General features: G+C 33.6%; 1 protein-coding gene across 1 annotated transcript in view; it reads right to left on the bottom strand.

Moving 5' to 3' along the window:
• Positions 1–1,910: 1,910 nt before the first annotated feature.
• LOC142335830 (uncharacterized) overlaps positions 1,911–12,973 on the bottom strand; it is a 24,379-nt gene continuing 13,316 nt past the window's right edge. Inside the window, exons 7-9 of the mRNA XM_075384158.1 lie at positions 8,626–8,641; positions 3,439–3,571; positions 1,911–2,390 (exon numbers count right to left, since the gene is read on the bottom strand). Coding sequence (XP_075240273.1) covers positions 2,265–2,390; positions 3,439–3,571; positions 8,626–8,641 — 275 coding nt within the window. The 3' untranslated portion in view covers positions 1,911–2,264. The remainder of the gene's footprint in view (positions 2,391–3,438; positions 3,572–8,625; positions 8,642–12,973) is intronic.

The following is a 12,973-nucleotide window of genomic DNA, read 5'->3' as shown; positions in this document are numbered from 1 at the left end:
TCTTGGTTTAAATCATTTTTAAGTTCAGTCAATTCTCAGAAAGTTTTCTTGCGATCAACCTTGTGTCCACAAAATCACCATGGCGCCCACGCAATTGAGTATTTGCCTTTTATTTGTTCCCAGAATCCCTCACAATCGGGTCTTCAAAATTTCTTCAAAATCAACCCACACAATCGGGTTGAACAGAAGAAATGAGCATTGTCCCCACTCATTGGGTGACAAACAAGTTCGCGCACAGCAATAACTGGGCAACTAAAATTGGTTGAGTCAATACTGTAAATTAACAATTGTGGGGCCGAAGGTGTTGTAGCAGGAATGAGTCTCATAACAGGGGATCTCTGGCGATCAGCATTGTGGCTGAACCTCTCATTAAAGTCACTGAGACTCCTTGAGATAATCGATTGTAGGCAACTGATAAACCAGCTGGTTGAAAGTTTTGGTTATCGGCAAGCAAGGTTATACGTTTCAAAGTTTTTCGGACCAAATCTGAGAAGCCCCCAAAAGATTCAAACGCTAGTGGTACAAACTGGATACCTATTTCGGCACATTTGTGGGCATATTGTTCATATTTCCTATCTTCAGCATTTGTTAGAGCAAAACCAAACCTCCTCGTCGCATCTGAAATTAGACTGGGCTGCAGTGGGGAAGGTATGGTTACGTCTAACGCAGATGGTTGTCCCGCTGAGCAGCTGGGCAAGTATATGTCTCCTGGCCTTGAGTTATTATCTGGAATCAAATTTTTCTGTTCGCAGACGGGTGATAAGTTTGCGGTCGAGCAAGCAGCAAATATTCTATCCCTCACTCTATCGTGCCGCGATATCATATCCCCCGACCATGACAGCTTAAAGCGTGATCACCCAGCTTGTCCAGTCTGCCGTTTTGACAGTAAGGGCACTTTCGTTCCTCAATGTATAACGGAACACCAATCCGATACTTCAATGCGGCGAATTAGTATTTCTAATTAGTGTGCAGAGGTTCTGACGAAATTCAAATTATCTTTGACAACCACCGTTTTGTTAACCAAGTTAATTGTTTTTAATAAAAATCAGGGAGATAACTGTTCAGGGAGACTAATGAAGGGATTCATTCAGAAGAAAGAACTGAACAGAAAGAGAACAATTAATTTTTCTATCAAATATAAAAAAAATTTCTTCAGAGTTCATAAAAAAAATAATTCTTTCCAATTGTGCCTACATATTAAAGTTGTGTCACATGCGGTACGTAGAATATAACAGTTTCAGTGGTACAACAAAATTGCAAAATCTTCTGCTATTAGAATTTTATTTCTAAAAAGCAATCACTATTTTTCTCTTGTCAACATAACTATGGCATCTATCGTGCTCTACTGGCGCAGTATGACGTAGACATCCGGCTATGATTTTAAAAAAAAGACAGATTATATAAAAAAGAACAAAAATAATTCCGACATCTGATAACCCGTTCTTGGATTTGGATGTACATTTCAGGAATAAGAGCACGAACGATATTGTCGAAACAGTATACTTCCAAAAGAAAAAAAGTCAAATTGTAAGTTTTGCCTTTATGGAAAAGAATGCAAAGTTTACTCAGCCAAATTTCTGTATAAAGGTGTGCTAAGTTTTTCGCGTTCCTCTTAGCATTTTTTGACAAGTAATAGTTGTCAATGCGACGATCAAAAGTGACTGCTTTGACCTTTTGACCAAAAATATAGCCTAGAAATAGCTGAGAAGGTAACTGAAATGACGTGTTACATTGCCGAAACTGTCTATACTTTTTTTTCACCACCTAAAACGAAACTCAGTTTATCGAGCACAATTCTTGCAAATTTTCAGCACGATCTGCAGAATTCGTAAAACTTTTCTGCTAATTGCCAATGAAACCTCAACCATAGTAATCTGTATACTTCATTAACTCTGAAGAAGACAACAAAAGAGGACTGCAACTAAAATAATTTTACCTTGTCGCTTCGTACGTTACGATTCAGAACTTTAAACGAGAATTTTCAAATAAATTGACAAAAAAGCGCTTGAAAGAAATTGCAGGATATATAGTTCACGAACGGAATTGGATCAATTATGTTCCGGTTCTGTCTAGAACCACGTTTTGTTCCAAAGAAAAGAGCTGTGCCCAAAATTTGACAGAATTCACTTTTTGCCTTTTATCATTATTGTCTTTTTGTTTTAAGTTCTTCAGTTTTCTCGCTGAGTGTCATATTTGAGCACATAAGAATGTTATGAAATACTGATTTGAGTTTTCTATGGGCTAGATGGGTGTTTTGCCAGCTGTCAATAGATGGTCATTTCGATGGAGCTGCTCTCCTGTCTGTGTTTCCTCTCCAGCATTGCTCTCCTCCTCTCCTTCGCCTCTCTTACCATCTCACTTGCATTCGTGTCTGCATCTCGACCACGCACCTTGAAACATGCACAACACAACAATCGTAGAAAATTAATCGGGGGAACAACAAACAGAAATATACGCTGTAACTAAGTCCTTCAACCTGTACCCATAATTTAGGTAAGTTAAATCTTTTCTCTTACAAATTTAATCCAGAATGAAAAAATACAACAAGGATGGTCGAGGTGTCAGCAGTAAAAATTGCTAAGTTGAATAATCTGCTAATGCTCAGACTAAGAGTTATGCCGATATTAAAAAAAATTTGCCCAATTTACGTTGAAAACTGGAAAAAATGTCACTTGAATTCTCATAACTTATCCAATTGTTCCTGGAACCGGTAAAATTTCCGTGTCTGATGTATCCGACTTAATCTCAATATTTTCGATTTTGCGATCAACAATAACTTTCAGCTGCAAACAGACGCTGAAGGATTTTTGGGAATTGGAATAAACGCTTTGGAATTCGTCGCTTTCTTTCAACCTATAAAATGATCGAATTTTTGTATAGTTCAAAGCAGTCAATATTTGTATAGATAATAGTTCAATGCAGTCTGTTGATTTGGCCAAAATTAATCGCAACTTTTTTTGATACATTCTTGCAGAAAATTAAAATCATTGCTGTAACTTTTTCAATGATTCGCAGGCCTCTCAAGAGATTTCCAAGCTATTGATTTTCCAAAAACAACAGGAGAACATACATATAAACAGTTAATTATGTTCGTATATAATGGTTCGTTTGACCACTATCCCGATTAATTTAAGTTAGCCCCCCCCCCCCTCTCATTTTTTAACATCATATCTTTTCACCCCTCTGCCGTTTCACCACGCAGATTTTTCACCCTTCACCTCAAGTGCCTTTCCTCAATCCTTACGAATCTTTAACTTTGAATATTAATCCTTTTTACCCAAACCGTATGTAACACTTATCTTAAAATTATTTGAACCAATTATATGAACACTTGAATTTCGGATGATATAGTTCGGATGACAGGATTAAAATTAGTGAGGGTGAAAAAGCGAGACATTTTAATACAGGTAACTGAAAACCCGAAGAAGGGTAAAATACCTTGAACCCTGCAGCCTTGGCAGTCCACTGTTTCATGTGGTAGAACACAGAGAGACCACAGGACATGGTCAAGAGGAATAAAATGAAGGTGAATAGAGACCATAAAGGCATCCACAACATAAACTGGGCATTCCTAAAACACAATTCCTATTATTAATTGCCCTTGAACGAAGTTCATAGCAATTATTGTAAACGTGTGTCTTTTTGATGCAAATTTTTCGCTTGACCATTTTTCGCTTTTCTTCTAGAACATTCTTTGACTTCTCAAGTGACTTTTTCACGCTTTCATTCTTCATTTTTGAGTGATCTCTATTGCTCTCACTCCGAAGTAAAGCTTGTTGCTAATATAAATTGGTTGCAGCAGAACAAGAACACGGTTCTGATGGCGCAGGTGGAAGTGCTTGGGGTCACGGTTCGGGAAGTAAAGGTTCGAATCCCGGGACAGTGAAAGATTTTTGCACCCATGAAGAACAACTGATCTATGCTACAGCCCCTGAATTAACAGCTACAGCCTCGCCTGTCGTTAAAAACCTGCAGAGTAATTTTTTAAACTACACCTGTTGCATGTCTGTCCATGTGCGGGGTGGTGCGATTTATGATTTTGTTTCAGTAATAAGTCCACAATTACGGCAGTTGTTATTCCGGCTCTTTTCTGTTATTGCCCCCCCACGTCCATTTGCACCCCCCACTTATACATGTTATAGCATATTGGTTTCATTTCATACAATAACATATACAATTATATACAAACGGCATTTACAATTTAATTATGCAGCTAAGTTTTGAAATTAAGACGTATACGGTAATTGAACTTTGCTTATAATGTAAGCAGACAAAGAATAATGCGTGTTTTTAATATTTTTGCGCTTTTCTTTCACAGGAATAGCTTTATGGCACTGATTTTTTTGACAACAGGAAACAAAAATTCATCCATTCGTCTACCGGTACCGGCAATTTATTATGACTGAAATAAGGTATCTCTAAGGACCATAAAGTACATATTTGGGGGGTGCAAATAGACTGGCTATATAAGGCTGGGGGGGCAATAACAGAAAAGAGCCGTTATTCCTTGATTGTGTTTGAGCGTAGAAATTTGTTTCTCAATTAGGTAAGGAGCTTACCTGATGGTCGCGTTACAATAGCCGAGGCTAATTCAGCATTCAATGCTTCAGAAAAAACTGAGTTTCTAGGATCAACTCTCAAAACTAATTGATTTTTTTTTACAGTTTTTGCGATGTGAAATCAAAATGCTTTGCAATTTGAAGGGCACGTTGCGCAGTGACGGTTGTTCTAATTAACTCTCCTGGACTGTCTCTGTTAGTTGTATTGAACAAGAATGCGTCCTTTATAATTTGGAGGTGATCCAGTTATAATTTTCCGCAATTTCCCTAATTGTGCCATAAACGTATTCCATTGAGTGTCTCGTTTCGTTTTTGACTCCACATTGGGAGTAAGTCAAAATTGATGATGCTTTGAGTTATGAATGTCTAATTTATAAGATGAAGTAAGTCGCGAATTTTTTGTTTGGATTTGATGTTTATGCGTATGTCCGGTTTTTTATTTGCTTCCGACATTCTCTTCCAATACCGAGAACTATCAAAGAACCGGCTTTTTGAACTACTTGTTCTTGTTTCCAATGTTTATCTCCACACATTATTCCAAGTTCTCTTGTAATTCTACAACAACCTTTCTGATAAAATTTTAAATACATGTTTCTAGTTGTTCATTTTTGCTCTGTAGTAGACGTAAGATCTAGTGTCAGATCTTCGTAAATTGATTCTGATGGCAGCGTACCGTTTTTTGATTAAGGGTAACAGAAGCATTGACAAAACCATATTATTTTTTGCGGGAGTGCAAACTTGGCTTAAGAATCACATTTCTCCCACAGTATGGGAGGTTTGTGTGACGCACGTACCTAGAAGGGGTCTATACCTTAAGAAAGGAGTTCTGGCTGACATTCTCTTGGAATTTGACCGCGCCATGCCGTGAAATAACCTGATAGTTTGACAGGCAGGCAAACTAACTATTACGGAGAAAACAATTTTTAAAAACTACACAAGGAGACTCGGTAATGTGCGTTTGCACATGTCCCGATCCCGCTCAGGCACACTTTTGGCATAATTGTCTACCAAATGAGGAATACCCTCAAAACTTCAACTATTTTTTTTAAAAAAACGGTGTATGGACAAAAAAATCGCTTCCAAAGCAATGCTAAGTGGAGTAAAAAAAATGTCGCCTTAGATTGATGAGATCTGCCATTTTTAAGAAAGCGAGTCAAGACGAACAGCAAAAACAACAAACATGAAGTTTATGTCCATTTTAAAAAAAAAATAATAACAAAGTCAAAATAGTGTCAGAAAAAACTGCAACTAAACAAAATAACTTTTTAAGGAAAGATATGAGACCAGTTCATAATAAGGCTCGGTAACAATTAGACAAAAAAGAACAGAAACAGCAAAGTTCGCTTGTATTTTTAAAAACAATTAGTTTTCAAGTGAAAGTACACGAAAACAAATAGTTATCAAATGAAAACATCCATCAGGTTTATGATCACCGATGCTTCAATAGGAGGGCTTTAAGAACGCTCATTAGTCGTATTATATGCGGTTACTAAAAGAACAACAAATAGAGACAACAAACAAAAATTCAATTAAAATTTGCGAGAAAACAATTTCGAAACCGTATTTTGCCCCTCAAAACATGGTTGATTGCGCATTTTGCGAACGATGCAAATGGGGTATGTAACCTCTAATTAATGAGACTAGGTAACAAGTTGACAAAAGAGGGAAAAAAGGGCATAATTAAGAAATGCTTTGTAGTTTTCGAAAAAAACTTGAAAGCCATCAGCTATCTTCTCATATCAGAATATTGGCTCATCTAATCATCTACCAAAAGCCATTGAGACCCGTTATTATCCGTGGGACTTAAAAGACAAAGTAAAAAGGACAGTTAAAAACAAAAGTAAAAAATGTGCAAATGATTTCTTCAAGAATGTGGTGTTCAAGCCGTTAAAACCATAATCTATGCCTTTAAAGATTTTGATTTTTTCAATTTTGCTTTATTTTAAACGCCAATCATGTGATACGTAAACAGTCAATAATGTGATAATATGACAAAATAAGAAAAAAACCTGAAAAATGCGCGAATGCTTAAAAACAAAAATAAAATAAAAGCAAAAACAAACGCTTAAAACCGCAATAAAAATTTAATTTTAATTCAGTAGAAAACAGAAACGTTGTTTCTTTGCTGACACTAAGCTAAAAGTTGACCAATCTAAGAGAAAAATAGTTGCAAAGTTCAAAAAGCCATTGCTTGTTTAAATAACAAATATTATTAGAGGTCAAAAAGACCATAAGCTTCAGAGTTAAGAACTAGATAGATTAATTTGGAACTGTTTAGGAAGCCAATTGGACCTATTTTGATTTAAATTGTTCTGTTCTTGAAATAATATAAAAAAACCCATTTTTTAAAAAAAGACCGACTGATTAAAATGTAACAGACGACGATTTGACCAAAACCAGCCTTGCAATTGCTGTTCGTTCATCATTAACACTTAACTTTTTCCAATTTTGTTTGATATAGCTAATTTGTTGGTTAAAAGATCATAATTTTATGCGGCTTTTTTGATAATCATCAAGTAATATTAGCGAAAAACGGCAAAATTTTAATTACAGAGCACTCTCAATGAAAGTGGAAGTAGGGCTAGCTCTCTTTGTAGTTTACAACGATTGTGCTGGTTGTTTTGGTGTGTACTCCCAGCCAATTTATTCAAAGTGGACTAAAGAAGCTTATTTTGGCAATTATTGATGAAAAAGGCTGAATTTTGAAATATTTTACCAAAATTTTTGCCATTAAAATTTAATCAAAATTGTCAACAAAAATTTTTTGTCTTCAAAAACAAAATCAACAACACTATTGTTAAAATTTTTTAATTAAATTTGACAATTTTATGCAAAAATTTGGGAAAACGTGAATAAAAAAAATGCAAGTCAGTCTAATATTCACAAAAAATTAAACCTCAAGAACTCACTCTAGAAAACGAAATTCAACAACATCTTTTTAATTATATATTCTACGCTGGACGGGTTTTTAATGATACCACTCAAAACTTTTTACGATGAGTATATCGCTTGGTCAATATCAACTGATTAAACTCATTTGAGTATATTTTCCTCCCCCCTCAAGAGGGGTCGGACCAATAAACTGTGTCTATATGAAGTTATCAGGGATCAAGAAAACAATGGTTAACTATGAGCATTCGAAAGAGCATGGAAAGTTCAGACATAGTACGTAATACGTAAGATCAACTGATTATGTAATAAACATGAAAAATTTTAGATTAATGTAATACACTAGAGTTTCATGTACATGAACTGAGTAATATGGTGTACCTGAGGATCGAATATGGTTAGGTACTCCATATACCACAGAAACAGTTGACTCCAAGAGGTTTTTTATCAAGTGAAGCTAAGCAAATAAGTGACGTTCTTCAAACAACAATAGCTTGTTTTGAATATTAGGAGTTTTTAATTAGTTGTTATTAATTATAGTATACCAAACAACTCTTCCGTTGAAGGACAATAACTGAACAAAAGAGTTCAAATTATGTAAGTATGATCGTCCTTGTTCGCAAAGTCATTCTGGTTATATACCATTTGGTCGTTAAAACAGTCACGTTCACATTTCAAAATGCCGAAAGTCTGCAGTGCCAGAAGCTAAAATACTAGAACTTCCTACTTAGCCAGAAGTTGACTTCCGTTGACTGTCGTCATTTTAAAACTTGCGCGTTTCGTGTTTTAAGCATGATTAAGTGACTCTGCAGAAGTCACTTCGAAATTCTGACTTAATATCTCGAACTCTTTCGCGGTTCTCGATAAACGCCGGAAGTTCTCCGTGACTTCAAGCAAAGTCACGTAGCCGCTTCTTAAAATGCCCGGATACTATCGGTACTGCAAATTTTTGGAACAGTCTCACTCAGTTTTTTCATTCATTTAGATTCATTTTCATTTGTATCAGCTTGATAATGATTTCTGATTACTAACAAAAAAAGAATGCTGATTACTGACAAAATATTACATTCATATGTAGTAACCATCATCTCCTGAAGCTGGGTAATGATTTTTGGGTAATTACAGAAACAAACGAGTTGAGATGAAATCAAAATGAAACGCAAATAGGATTACTTACTGCCAGTATACTTGCGCTGAAAAACAAAGAGCAGCGAAAGTCAGCGCAATTATTAAGGAATCAAAGAAATCTAACCTTTTCATCAGAGGACTTGGTGATTACCATCGCGTTTTTCCTATTGCAGGGAGTGAATTTTATCTTTTGACAAAAAAAAACTATCAGTAATTCTCTATAAACTCTGGATGAATTTGTGTCAATTAATCTCAAAGTTTTGAAACTATTTTTTATTTAAGAAAATATAATTGCTCAAAAAATGTTACTCTGATCATCAATTCCAAAAAAAAATGTAGTTGAAAATTTCAAAACATTTTATCGGTAATATCTCACTCTCCATGAGACGAAAATGAAACGATTCAACGCATCAAACTTTTTGAAACGAGGAAACAAGGAAAAATAAGAAAAATCCAACCAAGTAACCATTTTTCTCAATTTGTAAGTTTTTAAGGCAATAATTGTTATCGAGAAGCAAGAAAAAATTATTCTTCCTAAGTAAATGTAAAAACATGTATCAACTTTCTCGATGATCTGAAACGATTACCAAGACTGCTCATGCGAGACATCGTAGCATAGGATGCTCCAGTTACCTCTCAAGTTTGTCAAATTTTTTCTTAAATCTAAGAGAAAAAGCTTCCTTTTCCATCAGTTTTGCAGAGCCCAAACTAAAGCCATTTTTGTAGCAAACTTGAATAGATCTTTTTTGAACAAGAATGAATGGAAAAACCAAAACCCCCAAATTTGATATAAATTTAACAGACACTGAACAGAATGTGTTGTCAAATGTTTTGCAACATAAAACAGCTAGTCAGCAAGTTGAAATTCAACGAGATCAATTAGTCGCAAATATAAATTATCTTCAGAATACAAAGTAATTTGAACCGTAAAAGGAACAGCCGATAAAAGGAACACGCCAGAAGAAGCAAAGAAACAAATAACTGCGAAATTCTTAAAATACGCCCAATTGATGAATTCTTTATCAATTAGTTAGACTCAAAATACAGAACGTCAAGATATGAAACAACGTCATGAAACAAAATATTACAGAACGTCAAGATGTCATCAAAAACTTAGGTTGATGATTGTCAATTTTCTGTTTTTTAGGGAAGGTTTAAAATTATTTTCAAAACAAATTTCCTATATTTAGACAACCTCAAAATTTGAACAATTTAACTTAAAAAGCAAAGAGTTCTATTCAGTATCTACATAAATACAGAAAAAAAAGGAATTTACAGTTTTTTACACTTTATACAATGGAATAACAAAACGAGTTGTTTTTTAATTACCTCACGCAGGCTGACTCTGCATAGGAAAAATTCGATCAATTTTGCGTCAACTGGTTATAAAGGCATTCAAGTTTGAGTTGGGATGACTCAATATAGCTAATCATGGTCTTCAGAAACCTTTTGGCATTTGATGGAATGGCTTCTGGATATTATTTAACAACAATTCACAAAAACGTGAATAACATAAGTATCAAGGTCAAGATTGAAAAAAATGAGACAGTCTTTTTGTTCAATCCTAAAGTGTTTGCCTTTGCTGCTTCTGTTATATTTTTGAATGTCTTTTAATATCCAATTCTGTTATACTATTTCAGATTAACACCTGAAAACACCGGCTAATTACTAGGTGGAATGGAGAAATTGCCTACGCAATTAGCGAAGAAAATCGATTTTTTTTACTGTTGCAAAATTTTTTTCCAGGTTTGATTTTCTGATTTGTTTACTTGTTTTTGGTTACATATTTATTTTTTCATAATTCACTTTCACTTAAGTCAGTGGTCAACCAAAAGATGTTTGTTAGCTTAAAAAACGTAAAGTCATCTGAAGAGCCAAGAGCAACCAACAGAACCTAGGTTTGAAAAAAAATGCCTTTTTCTCACAACATTGTTTTCGGCCATGTCAAGTCGGCCATGTTTTGTGAGTTCTGTGAAATATTGATCAAGCCATTACTCAAATGAAATAAAGGAGGTGTTTTAGGTGAATAGCTTAAATCGCCACAGATTTCAAAAAAATTGAGTTATTTTTATTTGAAAAATTTTTGATCTCTCGCTTTCTTAATTTAAAAAAAAAGCATAACAATGTTCTCATACCTTTGTCGTTGAATCAAACAGTTTACGATAATTAGTTTTATAGTAAATAACGTACATCCCAATTGTTCATTTGGATACGTTTTTCAGTAAACAAAATCCATGAAGCTAATTATAAGGCAATAAATAGTTTAGGTTTAGGTTTCAAATAAAAATTGAACTAAATAGAATTAACTTGATTGAACTAGTTTATGGAATCGTCTGTTGAGTTTTTGATTCCCGATTTTTTTACTGTTGCAAAATTTTTTTACAGGTTTGTTTTTCTGATTTGTTTATTTTTTTTGGTTACAAATTTGTTTTTTCACAATTCACCTTCACTTAAGTCAGTGGTCAACCAGAAGATGTTTGATAGCTTAAAAAAGTAAAGTTACCTGAAGAGCCAAGAGCAACCAACAGAACCTAGGTTTGAAAAAAATGCCTTTTCTTTCACAACGTTGTTTTCGGCCATGTAAAGTCGGTCATGTTTTGTGATTTCTGTGAAATATTGATTAAGCCATTATTCAAATGAAATAAAGGAGGTGTTTTGGGTGAATAGCTTAAATCCCCACAGGTTTCAAAAAAATTGAGTTATTTTTTTAATAAAAATTTTGATCTTTCGTTTAGGTTTAGGTTTCAAATAAAAAGTGAACAAAATAGAACTAACTTGATTGAACTAAGTTATGGAATCGTCTGTTGAGTTTTTGATTCCCATATTCTACAAAACTTTTTGTTTTGGTTAAATCTAAGATCTCTTAAAATAAGAAAACGTGGGGAAATTATAAAATTGTTTTTTTTTTAAAATAGTTTACTGTTTTTTCAATTATTCAGTTCTTTAGGGAATTTCTCGGAGGTATTTTTCTTTATCTAATTTTTATGATCGAAACTAGTTTTTATAATTTATTGACAGTGTTTCAATCAATTACATTATTATAATTTAATAATTTAATATTCTCCGCAACCTTGCCTCCCACTCCCAATAATTTACTTTTCGGTTTTCCTTTCAGTTTTTTGAAAAGCCCTTTTTTCCGATCTGCAATAGATAAGTAGTTTTGTTTTATGAAAGTAAAAATCAGCCTCTGAGCGCTGAAAAATAATGTTTCCCTTTTTCTTTAAGATGTGTTAGGAAATAAAAGAAAGTTTGATTGAAGAAATTTTGAAAAAATGCTGGCTTCGGATATATATATATATATATTATATATATATATAATATATATATATTTATTTATATTCTAGTATATTAATCAACTTTCTATAAATTAAATAGCTTTCTATAAAAATTAAATAGCTTTCTAGTAAATTAACGTGGTAAAGATTCAAGTCTGATATTCCCCGTCTCAATTTTCACATGTATTAAATCAAGTATAATGCTTCTAATGCATTAAAAAAAATTGCTTTTCGTGTCTGGTTGAAGAAGCGTAACAAAAAATGAGAAGGTTTTCAAGCAAAGACATCCGAATGACGTTAAAAAACCTTAACAAACCATATTTTAAAAACACATTCAAATTAGGATGTTTCCAAATTATCTTAATTTGACCGTATATTTAACGTCAATTTTAGAGTGTTAGATAAGTCGCGTGACCAAAGAAATTGTTCATGCTCATTCGACTTACGCGAAGAAGAGTTATAAATGACGTCACCAGCACAATGAAGTCGAAAAATGAATGAATTAATTAATAGAAGCTCATTTAGGGTAAACGTGACGCCAGATAATTTTAACGAAAATCTTTTGTTCGAAGTAAAAATATGTATAAAGTGGCTCAAGTTTTGGACAGCCAATAAAAGAAAACAAAAAATTAAGAACTGACCATGAACTACATTTAATGGAAAGCTTCTAAGAAACAGAGTTATACTAATGCAAAAAATAGAAACAATAAATGTTTGTCATGTTTGCCAATCCATTCCAATTAAAAAAAATAGAGTTTTGCTTCATTGCATTGTCAATTCGGTATTCCAAAAATGCGATTAAGTGATAGAACAAAAAAAGGAGAACCGTTACTTATCAAAAAATATTGATTTTTTGATTTCAAGTAGTGTTAAAGTTGTTTGTTAAAAGAGATATGAATTAACATTTTAAAGAAAATGAATTACCATTTTTAAGTTTTATGAATTACGTTTGAAATGAATCAATTATGCCTCGTCATATTGACAGTACGATCTGCCATTAAAGATACTTAGTTAATGGACAATAAAAAAAACCACAAAACGGGCAAAGCCTAAAAATAACTAAAAATTTGTGAACAAAGGTAGCATTAAAGTCATTAAAACGTTAAATGAGACCATTAAGAG

Source organism: Convolutriloba macropyga, chromosome 3 (assembly GCF_964194025.1).
Source record: "Convolutriloba macropyga chromosome 3, txConMacr16.3, whole genome shotgun sequence".
In the NCBI taxonomy this organism is placed as follows: Eukaryota; Metazoa; Xenacoelomorpha; order Acoela; family Convolutidae; genus Convolutriloba; species Convolutriloba macropyga.
This window is presented reverse-complemented; position numbering and strand designations above follow the sequence as displayed.